This window comes from Oncorhynchus gorbuscha, linkage group LG13 (genome assembly GCF_021184085.1).
Source record: "Oncorhynchus gorbuscha isolate QuinsamMale2020 ecotype Even-year linkage group LG13, OgorEven_v1.0, whole genome shotgun sequence".
Taxonomy (NCBI): domain Eukaryota; kingdom Metazoa; phylum Chordata; class Actinopteri; order Salmoniformes; family Salmonidae; genus Oncorhynchus; species Oncorhynchus gorbuscha.
This window is the reverse complement of record NC_060185.1, coordinates 70496724-70516586: the sequence shown is the minus strand read 5'-3', so window position 1 is coordinate 70516586 and position 19863 is coordinate 70496724. Positions and strand designations below refer to the sequence as shown.

Here is a 19863-nt window from a genome sequence, read left to right as displayed (position 1 = left end):
TGAAGTTATTAAGTACACTTTGGATGGTGTATCAATACACCCAGTTACAACAAAGATACAGCCATACTTTCTAACTCAGTTGCCGGAGAGGAAGGAAACCGCTCAGGGATTTCACCATGAGCCAATGTTGACCTTAAAATAGTTACAGAGCAACCATTCTGACAGAGCTTGAAGAATTGGAAAAAGAATAATGTGCAAATGTTGCACAATCCTGGTGTGGAAAGCTCTTAGAGACTTACCCAGAAAGACTCACAGCTGTAATCGTTGTCAAAGGTGATGTTATTGTTTTCACTTTGTCATTATGGGGTATTGTGTGTAGATGGGTGTGAACACACAATTCAGTCTGTAACACCACAAAATGGGGATTAAGTCAAGGGGTATGAATACTTTCTGAAGGCACTTTGTACAAAGCAGTACTCTGCATGACCTTGATACAAATGAGTTGGACAGTTGACAGGTCTTTATCTTTTAGTCTTTTTTTCAGAACTGAATTGGGAGGTTACCCTTAGAATGTACAAAATAAACAAAACAGAACAACTTGAGTTTGGACTCAGCATGTTTTTTTTGTCCTTCTTCTCCCCAGAACCCTGAGACGCTAACCAGGAAGATCAAGTTGTGGGACATCAACGCCCACATCACTTGTCGCCTGTGTGAGGGGTACCTGATAGATGCCACTACTGTCACGGAGTGCTTACACACTTGTGAGTACCTGCCGATGGAACTCATACACAGTCTTCAGATAGTAACACTGCTCTTGTATCTTTATGAGGGCTTCATGCATAAGGTTTCATACAAGAATATACATTTCCGTTGTCACAATAAAGTGTAATTATCACAACAATCAAGCAAACCTCCCCACAAAGTAGTTGTGGTAATGATAGAGATGTATTTGCGTGAATGTCAGTGGCAACGCAAGTAATGTAGTAGGTCAGTCATGCCCTAGAGGGAGCCATTGTACCACACGTGGAAAGTCTTCGTTTACCAAATGTCAATGTAGAGTGTACAGTAGGTAGCTTTAATCATAATCCTCTGGTGAAAATGACTTTCTCTCAACAACCCCCAGACATGAAGCAACGAGACTCACATTGTCCAAAAACCTCTCTCTCCAAAAAGCTTCACTTTTTTAAAACCTAAAAGATAGGAGAACAAGGCACCCATAATGCTGATCATGGAAGGGGCGTGTCTCGCTGTGTGTCTTCCAGTCTGCAGAAGCTGTCTAGTGAAGTACCTTGAGGAGAATAACACCTGTCCCACGTGCAGGATTGTCATTCACCAGAGCCACCCACTGCAGTACATCGGGTGAGTGAGCAGCCTGGACATTAAACCACTTTCCCCTTACCTGCTCAGTGTTGAGTTTCATCAGTGTGAGGCACAGAGACCCGCCACTAGGGGGCAGCAGCACTGTCCAATGAACAATGTAGTGTCAAAGGAGAGGGCAGTGGAGGGGGAACACACAACAACAGAATACATGCATATATACATGCACACGCACACACACACACACACACACACACACACACACACACACACACACACACACACACACACACACACACACACACACACACACACACACACACACACACACACACACACACACACACACACACACACACACTAAAGAGACTGTTGTCCATCTGTTGTCCAGTGTTGGGGCAGTAGGTTCTAATTAGTATTGTGGCCACTGGGATGTTCGCCAGCTTAAATGTCTACCTGCTATTTAGTCATTAGGCATATGCCCCTATTTTAATGGAAAGGCCCATCTTGGAGTAGTTGTTTGTTTCAAATAAAAAACTCATGAATGCCAAACATTTAAACAGGTGAAAGATACATCAGTGCATTATTTTTTAAAAACACAAATCATGGAACAGGTTCAAACTAGGTGTGAGAGGCAGAGATCAAAACAACTTCTACTACTGGTGCTGAAAACTGATGCATGCAAACTCATGCAATCTAACCATATTTCATGCAAATACTTTTGGGCTTATGATGAACTGATACAGTTGTACTACGCTAATATATATGTGTGTGTATATATATATATATAATACCAGTCAAAGGTTTGGACACACCTTGTAGAATAATAGTGAAGACACCAAAACTACGAAATAACACATATGGAATCATGTAGTAACCAAAAAAGTGTTAAACAAATCCAAATATATGTTACATTTGAGATTCTTCAAAGTAGCCACCCTTTGCCTTGATGACAGCCTTGCACACTCTTGGCATGCTCTTAACCAGCTTCATGAGGAATGCTTTACCAACAGTCTTGAAGGAGTTCCCACATATGCTGAGCACTTGTTGGCAGCTTTTCCTTCACTCTGCGGTCCAACTCATCCCAAACCATCTCAATTGGGTTGAGGTTGGGTGATTATGGAGGCCAGGTCATCTGATGCAGCACTCCATCACTCTCCTTGGTCAACTAGCCCGTACACAGCTTGGAGGTGTGTTTTGGGTTATTGTCCTGTTGAAAAACAAATGATAAGTGCAAATCAGATTGGATGGTGTATCGCTGCAGAATGCTGTGGTAGCCATGCTGGTTAAGTGTACCTTCAATTCTAAATAAATCACTGACAGTGTCACCAGCAAAGCACCCCCACACCATCACACCCCCTCTTCCATGCTTCATGGTGGGAACCACCATCATCCGTTCAGCTAATCTGCATCTTACAAATACATGGCGGTTGGAACCAAAAATCTAAAATTTGGACTCATCAGACCAAAGGACAGATTTCCACCAGTCTAATGTCCATTGCTCATGTTTCTTGGCCCAAGTAAGTCTCTTCTTATTTGTGTCCTTTAGTAGTGGTTTCTTTGCAGCAATTCGACCATGAAGGCCTGTTTCACGAAGTCTCCTCTGAACAGTTGATGTTTAGATGTGTCTGTTACTTGAACTCTGTGACGCATTTATTTGGGCTGCAATTCTGAGTTAACTCTATTGAACTTATCTTCTGCAGCAGAGGTAACTCTGGGTCTTTCTTTCCTGTGGCGGTCCTCATGAGAGCCAGTTTCATCATAGCGCCTGATGGTTTTTGCGACTGCACTTGAAGAAACCTTCAAAGTTCTTGAAATTTTCTGCATTCACTGACCTTCATGTCTTAAATTAATGATTGACAGTTGTTTCTCTTTGCATATTTGAGCTGTTCTTTCCATAATATGGACTTCGTCTTTTACCAAATTGGGCTATCTTCTGTATATTCCCCCTACCTTGTCTCAACACAACTGGTTGGCTCAACTGCATTAACCTCTTGAATCTAGGGGGCACTATTTTCATTTTTGGAAAAATAACGTCCCCAAAGTAAACGACTATTTTGTCAGGACAAGATGCTAGAATATGCATATAATTGACAGCTTAGGTTAAACACTCTAAAGTTTCCAAAACTGTAAAAATATTGTCTATGAGTATAACAGAACTGATATTGCAGGCAAAAGCCTGAGAAAAATCCAATTAGGAAGGGACTCTTATTTAGAAAGCTCTGCGTTCCTATGCGTTCCTATTGAGCAGTGAATGAGATATCAAATATATTCCTTTTTCTATGGCTTCCCTAATGCGTCTAGTGTCACAATACATAGTTTCAGGCTTTTATTTTTAAAAATGAGCCTAAACGTCAACATTGCGTCAGTGGTCAACTGAAGTCTCTCAGAGTGTTTGGTGCGTAAAGGACAAATGTGGCCATTGTTTCTCTCTCCTACTAAGAAGCCACCAGTCCCGGTTGATATATTATCGAATAGATATTTGAAAAACACCTGGAGGATTGATTATAAACAACGTTTGCCATGTTTCTGTCGATATTATGGAGCTAATTTGGAATATTTTTTGGCGTTGTCGTGACCGCAATTTCCTGTCGATTTCTCAGCCAAACGTGAAGAACAAATGGGGCTATTTCGCCTACAAAAATAATATTTTTGGAAAAATGGAACATTCGCTATCTAACTGGGAGTCTCGTGAGTGAAAACATCCGAAGCTCATCAAAGCTAAACAATTTAATTTGATTGATTTTATGATTTTCGTGACCAGGTTGCCTGCTGCTAGCTAGTCATAATGCTATGCTAGGCTATCGATAAACTTACACAAATGCTTGTCTTGCTTTGGCTGTGAAGCATATTTTCAAAATCTGAGATGACAGGGTGATTTAACAAAAGGCTAAGCTGTGTTTCAATATATTTCACTTGTGATTTCATGAATAGGAATATTTTCTAGTAATATTTATGTCCGTTGCGTTATGCTAATTAGTGTCAGTTGATGATTATGCTCCCGGACCCGGGATGGGTAGTATCAAGAGTTAAGAAGGAAAGAAATCCCCCAAATGAACTTTTAACAAGGCACACCTGTTAATTGAAATGCATTCCAGGTGACTCATGAAGCTGGTTGAGGGAATGCCAAGAGTGTGCAAAGCTGTCATCAAGGCGAAGGGTGGCTACTTTGAAGAATCTCAAATATAAAATATATTTAGATTTTTTAAACACCTTTTTGGTTACTACATGATTCCATATGTGTTATTTCATAGTTTAGATGTCTTCACTATTATTCTGCAATGTAGAAAATAGTAAAATAAGGAAAAACCCAAGGAAAAACCCTTGAATGAGTAGGTGTGTCCACACTTTTGACTGTTACTGTATATATATATATATATATAATATATATATATATAACATTCCTGATACGCCATATTCTCCCAAAAATGAAGGGTATGTGTCATCATCGAGCATTAGGAAATCTTGCACATTGCATATTTAAGCGAAAAAGTAATTGAAGCTCCATCCACCCCCACGCCCCTGTGCATTCAAGGGTTCTGTCAAAAAGTTGTCGCACCTTGATGTGTTTAGGCGAGTCAAAGTTTAGCTACCGCCGTGGTAAGGGGTCGGGTCTCGTCGGCCTTTGGGTGAGAATCAGCTAATTGTGGTCCTGAGCAGCAAATAGATGGAATGACCTTCACTCCAGATTGCAGGAACACCAAATATATTTCCAGGGTCCTCGTGCCATCACAACACACCCCACTGGGTCCTGTTAGTCACAATGCTTTTCCGCTGTTGAAATAGAGTATGGTCACTGCTGTGCTGGGCAGTGGTTGAGGCGCTGCGTTTAGCTGTCACTCTCGCTCTTTCATGGTAAAGGGTGTTCACACATCAAGCATATGCTGCTGACATTTAGGAGGTGTGTATGATCAGCATTTATGTATTTCATCTTTTTACAAATCGAATGATCTTAACTGTCTCGCCAACGTCAGTTACAGTAAAATAAAAGCTTCCGAACAAGACCGAGTAAGCAGGGTATAACATATCTTAAACTGTCAGTATAAATTGTTAGATTTTTCATTTCTAGATTTCATCTCTTTTCCTCTAGCCATGACCGGACAATGCAAGACATTGTCTACAAGTTGGTGCCGGGGTTACAAGAGGGTAATTATCTCATATTGGCTTATCTTCTTCCTTGTCCCTTCACCAATAACATTAAACTTTCACTATTATTCTCTGCCCATACACATCTCTCAACCCTGTTTCCTTACAATCTGTTTGTACCGTGAGATTGAGGCGGAGTTACTGAATAACTAACATCCCAAAGCACATAGCCCTGGAATATCTATCAAGGATTTGACATGTGCATTCACTGACGTATCTGAGGGACTGTAATGAGACAAATACTGCTCCATATCAGACTTAAAGAATCCCTAGTGACAGGCACCTTCAGCCAAAGCAAGGCCTTAATTCTCCCTTGTGTCTCTCTCTCTCATTCCCTCCTCCCCACTCCTGCAGCGGAGATAAAAAAACAAAGAGACTTCTATCAGAAGCTGGGAATGGATGTGCCCGGGGACATCAAAGGAGAGCTGTGCAGCATGAAACATCTAGATCCTCAACGCAATGGTACAGCCCAGCTCACCTTGCCGGAACCCAGGCACACACATCTCATCATATCCGTCCTCTATTTTCCTCCACTTAGTATCGCCTTGTTTCTTGATTCAGCCCAACCCAATCAGTGTGAGAAAGTGGCGGTGGCTGTAATGCACGGCCGCATTCCATCCCAGCCCGACACTGAGGGTTTTTGTAAACGCGTGCCCAGAGGGTCGTCACAGAGCAGACCTAATCGCTTGCTTAATAACCTTTCTGATTTCTTGTAATTAACGCTCAAATGGAAGTGGAACTGCTCTCGTGCTACCCCCCGCTGTCGCTGTAAGTTGGGCTGAGCCATGGCTAACACACACATTGACAGAATCCTAGCAGAAATTAAACCCTTGTCTGCACTCACTGCCCAGCAAAACAGAGATAGTGTGGAGCTCGTGGGCTAATGACAGACGGCAGCTCCTGCTCCCAGATTTCCTGAGAGCCAAACCCCGAAGCGGGGAATGACATGAGCGTGCTAATGGATGCATCTATAATGGCACCTTCACTTCAAGGGCTCAAAAAGGCTTTCACTGTCATATTTTTGTTCTGTCTATTTCTCTCACTGTTGTGTTCTCTTTCTCTTACTTGTTATCTCTCGTTTCGTCTTTCTTTCTTCCTCTCTCGCTCTTTCTCTTTCACATGCCGACTCTTTACGACAATATCCTCCGTGAAGACAAATATGTTTTTAGATGGTCAACAAGTTATGTAAAAGCTAATTCACTGAGAAAAATACATTCTCTGTGAATCGTACTCAGATTAGCCCACTAGTTTCTCTGTGACATGTAGTACTCAGATTAGCCCACCAGTTTCTCTGTGACATGTAGTACTCAGATTAGCCCACCAGTTTCTCTGTGACATGTCGTGCTCAGATTAGCCCACTAGTTTCTCTGTGACATGTAGTACTCAGATTAGCCCACCAGTTTCTCTGTGACATGTCATACTCAGATTAGCCCACCAGTTTCTCTATGACATGTAGTACTCAGATTAGCCCACCAGTTTCTCTGTGATGTGTAGTACTCAGATTAGCCCACTAGTTTCTCTGTGACATGTAGTATTCAGATTAGCCCACCAGTTTCTCTGTGACATGTCGTACTCAGATTAGCCCACTAGTTTCTCTGTGACATGTAGTACTCAGATTAGCCCACCAGTTTCTCTGTGACATGTCATACTCAGATTAGCCCACCAGTTTCTCTATGACATGTAGTACTCAGATTAGCCCACCAGTTTTTCTGTGACATGTAGTACTCAGATTAGCCCACCAGTTTCTCTGTGACATGTCATACTCAGATTAGCCCACCAGTTTCTCTGTGACATGTCATACTCAGATTAGCCCACTAGTTTCTCTGTGACATGTAGTACTCAGATTAGCCCACAAGTTTCTCTGTGACATGTAGTACTTAAATTAGCCCACCAGTTTCTCTGTGACATGTCATTCTCAGATTAGCCCACTAATTTCTCTGTGACATGTAGTACTCAGATTAGCCCACCAGTTTTCTCTGTGACATGTAGTACTAAGATTAGCCCACTAGTTTCTCTGTGACATGTAGTACTCAGATTAGCCCACTAGTTTCTCTGTGACATGTAGTACCCAGATTAGCACACCAGTTTCTCTGTGACATGTCATACTCAGATTAGCCCACTAGTTTCTCTGTGAAATGTAGTACTCAGATTAGCCCACCAGTTGTTCTGTGACATGTAGTACTCAGATTAGCCCACTAGTTTCTCTGTCACATGTAGTACTCAGATTAGCCCACCATTTTCTCTGTGACATGTAGTACTTAGATTAGCCCACCAGTTTCTCTGTGACATGTCATACTCAGATTAGCACACAAGTTTCTCTGTGACATGTAGTACTCAGATTAGCCCACCAGTTTCTCTGTCACATGTAGGATTCATATTAGCCCACTAGTTTATTGTCTTTAAGACTCGATAATATCAGCGTTTACAATCAGAGCACTGTCCAATCGCCTTATTCCTAGAATTATTCCCAAAATGGAAACAATGTCCACTTTATACTTAGTGTCATTGAGTTATTTTCAGATTGGCTAAAGGTGAATCGTATCCAATTTTCCGTCACTTGAACGGCAATCACTCTGTTTACACTTGAGATTATCTCAAGCCTTACCGCCAATCCCCTTTGGGATGGGCTGTGAAGAGCGAAGGGAGAACAATAGAAGATGGGCCCCAGTCCCATCGCCAATCAGAGAGAGGGAGAAAATGGCTGTCCACAAACAAGGGGCTACCTAATCAACTGAGCTCAGATGACGTCCCTCGTTTTGCCGTCACGAAACTGACTCAGTTGACCCCGATTGGGAGATTGTCATGGCCCTTTCTACCAAGGTGTTCTCCATCACAGTGACCCAAATCGCTGTAGCCAACAATAGTATGTTTTGTTGAACAAGAGCTGGCCTCACCGCTCTAAGACTATTCCCCAGTTTAGCTACCCCGGTGTGTGGAGAAGACTCTTTTCTCTCCTCCTCTTGCCAGTGACCATCAGCCCTTACTCTCTAATAACCTTTCTCCAGCTCCAACTCTCCATCTCCTTCCATCCTTTTGAGGAGATGGTCAAATGGTTCCCTGAGGCCGATTTAAACCAAAGAAAGGTCTGATGTTAGCTCCCCTCCCCTGGCACAATGGCAAATTAGTGAATGAATGAATCGGTTTGCCTTGATTAATAGGTGTCCTGTAATGGAGGGATATGCTTCGATGGTGGACAAGTCAAGTAAACTGCTTGACACTTTGGGCCACGTAATTGTCTAATAAATGTGCTTCTGCATGAATGGAGACTACAGTTGAATACAGGCCATTTAGTTAATTAGAAAGAAGCATGCCCTGTTTTCTGGCATCAAATGAGCGTTTGCTTGTGTTTAGCCAACAAAGAGAGCAGGCATGAAAGTCAATTATGTCTTGTCTACAAGATTAAAGGTAACACAGATCGGTCACTCGTAATTGTCTGTGGTCATTTTGTAGAACGCATTGGCTTGATGAAGTTACATTTGTTAATTTGTTGAAACATCCAAATGATGAATTTAATAGAAATGAAAGAACTTTGGCTTAATAGTCTCTATTACCACTAACTGTTACTTCCCTCATTGGTTGACAACAGGCGAGGTGAAAACAGAGAACGCAGACAAAAAGGAAACGGCGGAGGAGAAACCGGAGGAGGATAACGATTATCACCGCAGCGACGAGCAGGTAGGTGCCCTTCCACCACATGCCCCCTTCATTTCCTGCAGGACAGGAAGGAGTCATCTCCAAGCTCATCTTTCATTTCCTATGTCTGGATGGCATGAAATTACGTAATCTAATCAACATTCCCCTGGGTAATAGGTAATCTTTTGTAATTATCAGTTCACAACATGGTAGGCCTATGGTTGTTTTGAGTTGTAAATATACAACCCAGCATGACACACATACAGATAACCCATTCAAAATGGGCGACGGTTTTACATGAATTCCATCTTGATGTCATTTGTATTCAGGTAACTTCTCAGCCCTGTGGATGATATCAATAATGCATAGAGGGCTTTTATTGTAGCTGCATGTCGCCGTCGTATCCACAAACAGTCATTTCAATAAAGGAGCCGTCGCACACTCGTCACGACTGTATAGCTTTAGGAGATTGGCTGTTTACCATTTAGCCATTGTCCCTGCAGAGCAATGAGCAACATGTCCGTTTTTGAAAATATGCCCGTCCACACCCAGCCAAGCGGCACGTCGTCTACGCTTGGCTGGGAGATTGAACCAGGGGTCCAAGGTCCCGCTCTTTTGGTATTCAGCAGAGGAATGGAGTGTGGAAAGAATAGCTAATAGGGCAGCTGTAGCTAGGCTCTGTGGATAGAATACAGGGAGGGGTGAACTGCTGTCAAGTGTCAGGTGAGACACAGGAGAGATGGAGAGGGTGAAATGGAGACAGTTGAGGGGAGGATGTGAAAAATAGATAAAAGAAAACAAATATTTGGAGGGTAGATAGAAGGTCTATAAGTCACTGTGGATGAGAGAGTCTGCTATGAAATTGTGGAGGAGAGGGAAAAGACGGTGTGAGTGAAAAAGAGAGGATGGAAGGAAGGAGGTGAAGAGAGGAATGAGAGACAGGAGATTAGGTTAATGGAGAGTGAAAGAGAGGACAGAGGAGGGAGGTCGTACAGAAATGGTTGATAACATAAAAGAGAAGGAAAGAGGACAGAGAGGAGAGAGGTCGTACAGAAATGGTTGATAACATAAAAGAGAAGGAAAGAGGACAGAGAGGAGAGAGGTCGTACAGAAATGGTTGATAACATAAAACAGAAGGAAAGAGGACAGAGAGGAGAGAGGTCGTACAGAAAGGGTTGATAACAGAAAAGAGAACAGAAGGAAAGAGGACAGAGAGGAGAGAGGTCGTACAGAAAGGGTTGATAACAGAAAAGAGAAGGAAAGAGGACAGAGAGGAGAGAGGTCGTACAGAAAGGGTTGATAACAGAAAAGAGAAGGAAAGAGGACAGAGAGGAGAGAGGTCGTACAGAAAAGGTTGATAACATAAAAGAGAAGGAAAGATGACAGAGAGGAGAGAGGTCGTACAGAAATGGTTGATAACATAAAAGAGAAGGAAAGAGGACAGAGAGGAGAGAGGTCGTACAGAAAGGGTCGATAACAGAAAAGAGAACATAAGGAAAGAGGACAGAGAGGAGAGAGGTCGTACAGAAAGGGTTGATAACAGAAAAGAGAACAGAAGGAAAGAGGACAGAGAGGAGGGAGGTTGTACAGAAAGGGTTGATAACATAAAAGAGAACAGAAGGAAAGAGGACAGAGAGGAGAGAGGTCGTACAGAAAGGGTTGATAACAGAAAAGAGAAGGAAAGAGGACAGAGAGGAGAGAGGTCGTACAGAAAGGGTTGATAACAGAAAAGAGAACAGAAGGAAAGAGGACAGAGAGGAGAGAGGTCGTACAGAAAGGGTTGATAACAGAAAAGAAAGGGTTGATAACATAAAAAGAACAGAAGGAAAGAGGACAGAGAGGAGAGAGGTCGTACAGAAAGGGTTGATAACAGAAAAAAAGAGAACAGAAGGAAAGAGGACAGAGAGGAGAGAGGAGGTCGTACAGAAAGGGTTGATAACAGAAAAGAGAAGGAAAGAGGACAGAGAGGAGAGAGGTCGTACAGAAAGGGTTGATAACAGAAAAAAGAAAGAGGACAGAGAGGAGAGAGGTCGTACAGAAAAAGAGGTCGTACAGAAAGGGTTGATAACAGAAAAGAGAAGGAAAGAGGACAGAGAGGAGAGAGGTCGTACAGAAAGGGTTGATAACATAAAAGAGAACAGAAGGAAAGAGGACAGAGAGGAGAGAGGTCGTACAGAAAGGGTTGATAACATAAAAGAGAAGGAAAGAGGACAGAGAGGAGAGAGGTCGTACAGAAAGGGTTGATAACATAAAAGAGAACAGAAGGAAAGAGGACAGAGAGGAGAGAGGTCGTACAGAAAGGGTTGATAACAGAAAAGAGTTGATAACAGAAAAGAGAAGGACAGAAAGGGTTGATAACAGAAAAAGAGAAGGAAAGAGGACAGAGAGGAGAGAGGTCGTACAGAAAGGGTTGATAACACAGAAAGAGAACAGAAGAAAAGAGAAGGAAAGAGGACAGAGAGGAGAGAGGTCGTACAGAAAGGGTTGATAACATAAAAGAGAAGAGAAGGAAAGAGGAAGGTCGTACAGAAAGGGTTGATAACAGAAAAGAGACAGGAAAGAGGACAGAGGAGAGAGGTCGTACAGAAAGGGTTGATAACATAAAAGAGAACAGAAGGAAAGAGGACAGAGAGGAGAGAGGTCGTACAGAAAGGGTTGATAACATAAAAGAGAAGGAAAGAGGACAGAGAGGAAGAGACAGAAAGGGTTGATAACAGAAAAGAGAAGGAAAGAGGACAGAGAGGAGGGAGGTCGTACAGAAAGGGTTGATAACATAAAAGAGAAAAAGAGAACAGAAGGAAAGAGGACAGAGAGGAGAGAGGTCGTACAGAAAGGGTTGATAACATAAAAGAAAGAACAGAAGGAAAGAGGACAGAGAGAGAGGGAGAGGTCGTACAGAAAGGGTTGATAACATAAAAGAGAACAGAAGGAAAGAGGACAGAGAGGAGAGAGGTCGTACAGAAAGGGTTGATAACATAAAAGAGAAGGAAAGAGGACAGAGAGGAGGAGAGGTCGTACAGAAAGGGTTGATAACATAAAAGAGAACAGAAGGAAAGAGGACAGAGAGGAGAGAGGTCGTACAGAAAGGGTTGATAACAGAAAAAGAGAAGGAAAGAGGACAGAGAGGAGAGAGGTTACAGAAAGGGTTGATAACATAAAAGAGAACAGAAGGAAAGAGGACAGAGAGAGGAGAGAGGTCGTACAGAAAGGGTTGATAACAGACAGAGAGGAGAGAACAGAAAGGGTTGATAACATAAAAGAGAACAGAAGGAAAGAGGACAGAGAGGAGAGAGGTCGTACAGAAAGGGTTGATAACAGAAAAGAGAAGGAAAGAGGACAGAGAGGAGGGAGGTCGTACAGAAAGGGTTGATAACAGAAAAGAGAAGGAAAGAGGACAGAGAGCAGAGGTCGTACAGAAATGGTTGATAACATAAAAGAGAACAGAAGGAAAGAGGACAGAGAGGAGAGAGGTCGTACAGAAAGGGTTGATAACATAAAAGAGAAGGAAAGAGGACAGAGAGGAGAGAGGTCGTACAGAAAGGGTTGATAACATAAAAGAGAAGGAAAGAGGACAGAGAGGACAGAGGTCGTACAGAAAGGGTTGATAACATAAAAGAGAAGGAAAGAGGACAGAGAGGAGAGAGGTCGTACAGAAAGGGTTGATAACAGAAAAGAGAACAGAAGGAAAGAGGACAGAGAGGAGAGAGGTCGTACAGAAAGGGTTGATAACATAAAAGAGAACAGAAGGAAAGAGGACAGAGAGGAGAGAGGTCGTACAGAAAGGGTTGATAACAGAAAAGAGAACAGAAGGAAAGAGGACAGAGAGGAGAGAGGTCGTACAGAAAGGGCTGATAACAGAAAAGAGAACAGAAGGAAAGAGGACAGAGAGGACGAGCAGCTCAACTCTAGTTGGTAGTAGTAATAACAGCAGGAGAGGGCCATGCATGGCTGGGTTTGGACTTCTCCCACCATGTCTGCTGGCTGACCTTCTAAAGGTTGACCTTGGGGTGTGAAGGGAAGCCAAGGCAGGCTAATGAGAGCAGCACAATACTGAAACTGAAAGGAAGAAGAACCACGAAAGAAAAATGAATCAGAGCCATGTCTGCTCACATCTGGCCGAGGCACAAACAATTGAATTTGCACATCCAGGATTTCCAGACGATGGAGAGAGTGTATTTGGTGTCAGTTCTTTTCAAGGGAAATGAGCTCCCGATAAAAAACGATACAAGGACTGATCTGTTATGTGATCAAAAAAAAACATTTTTTTAGAAAAACTATAATGACTGACACCATGCTATCTAACTCCAGGATGGTGATATTTGGCTGCTGAATATGGACATAACTATTGACTGAAATGTAAAATATTTAAATCTCTAGTCATTGAATCTATAAAGTCATTTCACGTTTTCTCCTTAAGCGTTTGATGTCGTCTGCTGTTCATTACACAGCTCAAAAGAAGAGAGAAAAGGTGTTCTCTGCTGCTCCAAAGACCTTCCTTTACTCAATATCCTGGGCTATTGCATCAGTCATATCTGTGAATTTGCTGCGAGTCATACCAGCTTGGCAGTTCCCTAATGATTCCACTAATGTAATGGCCCCGAAGACTGCTGCTGAACTACCATTAACTCTGTCTCTCACTCTCTCAATGCGAAGCCTTCATTTGCATCATAACGTTTCCTTCATTGCTTGTTCCATTGAAAACCAGCCATTTACACTTTACAGCGATCTTTACACTTTACAGCAGTCTTTACACTTTACAGCAGTCTTTACACTTTACAGCAGTCTTTGCTTTCGATACGTTACATGGCTGAGGAGTATTTATTTACAAGTTGAGATGATTTTCATGTTAAAGCATAAGTCTGGAGAGCCTTATCTGTTTCTGGATCTCTTGATGTTTGAGGGAGAAAGATGGTGGCGTTAATACCCTGTTTCTATTACTCCATCCCCGGATCCCAAGAAATCACCTGAAAATGGCACGAGAAAGCCACTTTACCAGGGCACTTTGCCTGTGCCTGTATGGCAATCTGAGGAAGAGGCCTGTTGCTGGTAATGCAATGTGACTCGTTTCGGGCACAGCCTTGCCAAGCCACCTGCGGCTCCATCTTCGTTTTGCCATGCTCCAAAAGGGTGCCATTCTCCATCTCCTGGCGTACTGAGACAATGACATGGCACAGAGTCACCACGAACGATACCTATTCCATTTGGATAGCAAGTCTCATGTGGAATGGTATTTTAAACGTAGGATGGAAAGTGGTTGATGCACTGTATTTTCAGCACAGGAGAGTTAAGATAAGTCATCTGGTCTGCCTTCATGACTGTACTGAGACGCCTGAAAGGAAAAGTTAAGTTCCACCTCAGTCATTTTGTAGTTTGTCTTCCCTCCTGCAGGTCAGCATCTGTTTGGAGTGCAACAGCAGCAAGCTCCGCGACCTGAAGCGCAAGTGGATCCGCTGCTCGGCTCAAGCCACGGTCCTTCACCTCAAGAAATTCATCGCCAAAAAGCTTAACCTGACATCGTTTAATGAGGTACGTCGAACACACTTTATGGCAAGGGTGGGAGGGAGGGGGGGGGGGATTTTTCCTGGTTTACCTGCTGATACTGACCTGGACTCTGTAACATTTGTTCAGTGATAAAGGACTTATTTTTAAGGAGGCCCCAAGATGTGGTTTTGACTAGCTGTCTCTTTAAGCCCTTCCCATGCACTTTAAACTGAAAGGTGATCACTTTTAACAAGGCATTCTTGTTCTTCTGAAGGCAGTGAATCTGTATGCACCATCACAAACACTCTCTGCTGTCATTATTTTTCACAAAGCATTTACCATCCGCCATATGTTCTGGGGGAAATAAGCTCTTGTAATATAATTTGCTTTCTGTCATGTCGTTGTGAGTTGCCTGTCATAACTGTATGGGGGAGATCCTGGGTGTTCAATTAGCCTTTTCTCTCTGGTATCTGTCTGTCATGAAGATGTGTGTGAGTGTGTGTGGGTGGTCTTCACCGCATACTCTTCCATCACCAGCGTCCGTAGCGCAATACAGCTGTCGGCTGCTCTATTGTTGTCTATTGAATATTAAGAGTCATTGTTCCAACCAAATCTATTTTCAACGGCAAACACACAGAGGAAGTGTGCGTCAACAGCCCCCGCTGTGTCAAAGCACAGCGCATCACTTTCCCATGGGTTGTATTGGTATAGCTGTAAGATAATTGTGGCATCCATCTTGATATTTCAGCAGCCCACATGAGCTGAATGCGTTGCGTCATTCACACCATGTGTCTTATAATTTATTTATTTTTTTCTAATAAGTTTTCGAACTTGTTGCCATGTCTCCCAGGCCCCAAACACATCTTTGGATATTGTGTCCATTCTTTCATATTATGATAATATCAATAATTGAATCACTACTCGAATACACGCTGTCTATTATTTCTGCATGTCTTTGATGTGGCAAGACGGTTTTAAACTGACACCAAGGCAAAAACAGCAAGGAAGAAACATTTTTTCTCTGTTAGAAGGAACATCCAGCCGCCCAGGCTCTATCGCAGCCGGCTGGGCCCGGGAGACCCACGAGGCGGTGCACAATTGGCCCAGCGTCATCCGGGTTAGGGAGGGTTTGGCCGGCAGGGATGTCCTTGTCCCATCGCGCACCAGCGACTCCTGTGGCGGGCCGGTCGCAGTGCACGCTGACATGGTTGCCAGGTGTACGGTGTTTCCTCCGACACATTGGTGTGGCTGGCTTCCAGGTTAAATGGGCATTGTGTCAAGAAGCAGTGCGGCTTGGTTGGGTTGTGTTTCGGAGGACGCACGGCTCTCGAACTTTGTCTCTCCTGAGTCCGTATGGGAGTTGCAGCGATGAGACAAGACTGTAACTACCAATTGGATACCTTGAAATTGGGGACAAAAAGGAGAAAAAAAACATAAAAAGAAGGAACAGCCAGCTACCAGTAGGTGCTGCTATGGCAGTGCTGCTTCACACGGGCTTCCTCTCCTCTCTCCCTTTCCCCTTAGCGCCTCAGCGTCTGTGTTAGGGAGAGTATTGATTGGCCGAATGCAAATGCGGCCAGCCGCCTCACAGAATATCAAACTTTAATCTAAGGAGGAGGAGTGGATTGGCAAGGCGGCATTTGATTCGTGTTGTCTACAAATATGCTTTTTGTGCTTTTCCAAAAGTCCTCCATGCGCAAGGTGCTACGGGCCCACCGTCAAATATACGGTGCCATCTTTCTTTCCTCTCCAAGAAACGGAGATGGTTTGACGCTGAGTGAAAGTGAGAGGAAAAGGAAAGTGTTTGGAGGGTTCATTTTATAATTCCACGGCAATGGGAGACACAAGCCCGATTCAGAAGGACAACGTATGAACTGTTATCATAGCAGAGCATGTTTCTGGTCATGCGGGTTGTTGTCACAGCATTAAACACCCCTAGCTTAAGAGGGATTTACTCTCTGCATGCCCTGCAGGGGATTTTCCTTCCAGTAAAATGGTAATACATGTGGCGTTCTTATATCTCCCATTCACACAGCTGGACATTTTATGCAATGAAGAAATCTTGGGGAAGGACCACACTTTGAAATTCGTTGTCGTGACGAGATGGAGATTTAAGGTAATACTTTCTTAATATAAGTCTCCTGACATTTTAATATTGCTTTTCAGGTTCTGTTGAATGTATGTACTCTGCATAGATCATCCACAGATATGCATGCTGAAAAGCTGTGCAGACAGGTAGTGATGGAACATTTGATCCCGGAGCACCGGTGCTCCGATTCCGTTTTCAAAGCACTACTGATCTGACACAATGTACCGACGCCTGTTTCAAAGTAACATTGTCGCATGATCAATGGCACCCGAAGCTTTGTTTGATCACGTGGTTTTTCAAACCGTGTGTTGCAAAATGCCACAGATTTTGCTGTGGTTCCAGTGCTATTTTCGATTCCAAGTTGCTTTAAAACACCGACCTCTACTGGACACCGTACTTAGGCCTACAATGTAGTTAGGATTTTCTTCTTGTCGAGTCACCTGAACAGCTCAGCATGTAGAGTCATGGTCTCGGCGACCAAAACACTCACTGATGACAGGGAATGGGGTCAAACCCCAGCGAAGACATATTATTTACAAAAAAAAATTGTGCAACACCACGCTTTTTGCACATTGTTGTTCAAACAATTTGTTTTATTTAGTGTAGAATAAGCTTCTGTCTATAACATCTGAAATAATGCCATATATTCACAATTTTTGACAGCATAAAAAGGGATTCACAGCAAAAAAGGGACCCATGATGGAAGGTGCGAACTTGTAATGGTAGCTGATTGTACACTCCTAGGGAAATAGGTTGCAAAATGGTTCTTCGGTTGTCCCCATAGGATAACCCTTCTTGGTTTCCAGTAGAACCCCAAAAGGGTTCTCCTATGGGGACAGCAGAAGATCCATTTGAGTTTTTCTCTAAAAGCGCAGAGCGTTAACACCCACAACTAACCGCTGCGCCACGGAGGTTTGATTAATGTTCTGGAAAAGACTTCCATATGAACGTCACATGCTGCTTTGTCATTGCTAACCAGGTGATGTCACTAATGTGCATCGTTAATTAATAGCTCCGAGTCATTAACCATTTTCCGGCACAATTTGGGGAAAGCCCCAAAGACAGAGAAAGCCTCGCAAAGACCGAGAAAGCTTCGCTTTTCCCATCACTACACACAGGGGTCTCAGTTAAGAAAACAGCTTGTTCTCCTGAAACTATTTTGAGACCCTTTCTCTCACGAATTGCTACGATGACATAAAACCCCAAGATAAAGTGAAGTGTATGTTACGATCCAAGCTGATCATTTTAAATCCAGGTGACGTATACTAGAGGCTAAGAAAGGATAGAAACAAAGTAGTAGCATATCCATTTGTTTAGAAGTACATTATGCCAGCTGCATGGTTTTCAGTCAGTCTTTCTCTGTCATTTGTTTTGTTTGTATTCCAGAAATCCCCCCTCCTGCTGCATTACAGGCCCAAAATGGATTTGCTGTAGTCGGACAGAACGGTTGTTTTGGCCCAGTGGCCCAGGACTGTGCAACGTACTATTTATGCAGAGACGATCAACCCCAACACCAACACACCAGAGCAAAAGTACACACAAGCCAGCAAACAACGAACCCCAGCACAGATACTGCACCACTGGCGGGTTTGGATCAAAAACAACCTTTTTTTTGTCCACTATACGTCCTAGATATGTGAAAAATTAGAGAGAAAAAGCATATATTTATACTTTTGTACAGGTGAGAGACATGGAACCAAGACACTACTGGTGCTCTGTTTACACACGAACAAGATGTCGGGTGATCGTTCTACCGTCTTTTTTGTTTTCTACAGACTTCACTCCTCGGACGTTCATTAACTGATAAAAAAGGGGAGGACGAGGATTTTTAACCATTCGTTTTCTTTTTCAGGTTAAAGTCAGTGAGTCTTGGGAGCACAGAAAGTATATAAAGTTACATGATAAGACTGTTTCTAAGCTGTTTGTTGAGTTGTTGAATTGTCCTCTGATTTTTTTTCTTTGATTTTTAATTTGCTTCGGGGATTTGCTGAACGTTGATTGTGAATAGGCAAAAACAAGTGTTTAGTAATTTATGTTCTATATAACAATATTGTACATAAAATGTCATTATGAGAGAGATTGAAAGGAGTAGGAGAGAGACTTTAGACTGTTAGGAAAAGTTCCAGAAGTGCTATATTGTTGGGCTACTCGAATGTAGCATTGGAGGGTACGTTAGAGTTTTAATGCAGAGAAGACTTCTTGTCGGTATTTAGAAGGGCAGCCGATAGTTGTCTGAGAGAGAAATCAAATAAATATATCAAATCTTCTGCCGTGTAAAAAAAAAGAAGAAGAAAAGGGTCTGAAATGACGTTGCATTGCCGTATGAGCAATATATGAATTTGAGACCGTCTACAAAAGCAGCCAGCTTCTGATAGCATTATAGCGTCCTACTCCTTAGTAGAATGTATTCCACTGGGTGATCTTCATGTACAGGGCATCCCTTCTTCTGTCCCTATCTCCTTCTGTCCCTATCTCATCGCTACCTTTAGTGCCAAAGGCTTGAAAAACCCCTTGACTTCCCCTTGTATTTCCACGTGGTGAGCTATATGAAAGTCGCTGAGATATCATCTATTTCACAGCAGTATGTGACCTGAGATAGAGAGCTGTTTGAAACAGAGAGTCAAATATGAAATTGAGATGTTATTAATATCACAAGAGCTTCGAGTTTCTTCATTTTGTTAAAGAAGCACACTCAGATATTGAAGAGAAATACTCTTTTGAGCATATGAAATAAAATCATTTTTTTATATGATATTATCAAAATCTACTTTTTGACCTTTGGGAGGTGGCTCTAATTTGAGTGCTTATTTGAGTGTATCTAATGAGAGTTGGGGGAGAAAGTACTTCAGAGCTGAATGGCTTAACTGTGTATTACGGGAACCAAGGCACGGAGGGACCGGAACAGTCTTAATTCATAGTCACGGCCACCTTTTTCGTCAGTGCAACTGAAATATCCTTTCCTTGAACTGGACCCTAAAATAACATTTCAGACCTCACAGCATTACCTCACTGCACTGTCAATATTTCTGTCAATAATTGTTCGTTCCCCTCCTTGTGTTTATGCAAGGAAAGCTGTCGGTCTTGTACACAGTCCAAATACGTTTCTACAGGTGCATACTATGTAAAAAAGACTTTCATACAGGTCTCTACGGAATCCAGCTTAACCAAAATGTTTTTGTATTTGGTTAACAGCCCCCCCATCAGTAAATGCATAAATATATTGATATAAGTATTTTGTTTAAAAAAAATCATTTCCA

General features: G+C 42.7%; 1 protein-coding gene across 2 annotated transcripts in view; it reads left to right on the top strand.

The window, feature by feature from the left end:
* LOC123993457 (polycomb group RING finger protein 3-like) overlaps nt 1-19358 on the top strand; it is a 41010-nt gene extending 21652 nt beyond the window's left edge. For both annotated transcript variants that reach the window (XM_046295628.1, XM_046295627.1), the window contains 8 exons: nt 584-701; nt 1203-1299; nt 5348-5403; nt 5758-5865; nt 8990-9078; nt 14425-14562; nt 16553-16633; nt 17993-19358. In XM_046295628.1, the coding sequence (XP_046151584.1) occupies nt 584-701; nt 1203-1299; nt 5348-5403; nt 5758-5865; nt 8990-9078; nt 14425-14562; nt 16553-16633; nt 17993-18040 (735 nt within the window). In that variant the 3' untranslated portion in view covers nt 18041-19358. The remainder of the gene's footprint in view (nt 1-583; nt 702-1202; nt 1300-5347; nt 5404-5757; nt 5866-8989; nt 9079-14424; nt 14563-16552; nt 16634-17992) is intronic.
* The last annotated feature ends 505 nt before the right edge of the window (nt 19359-19863 follow it).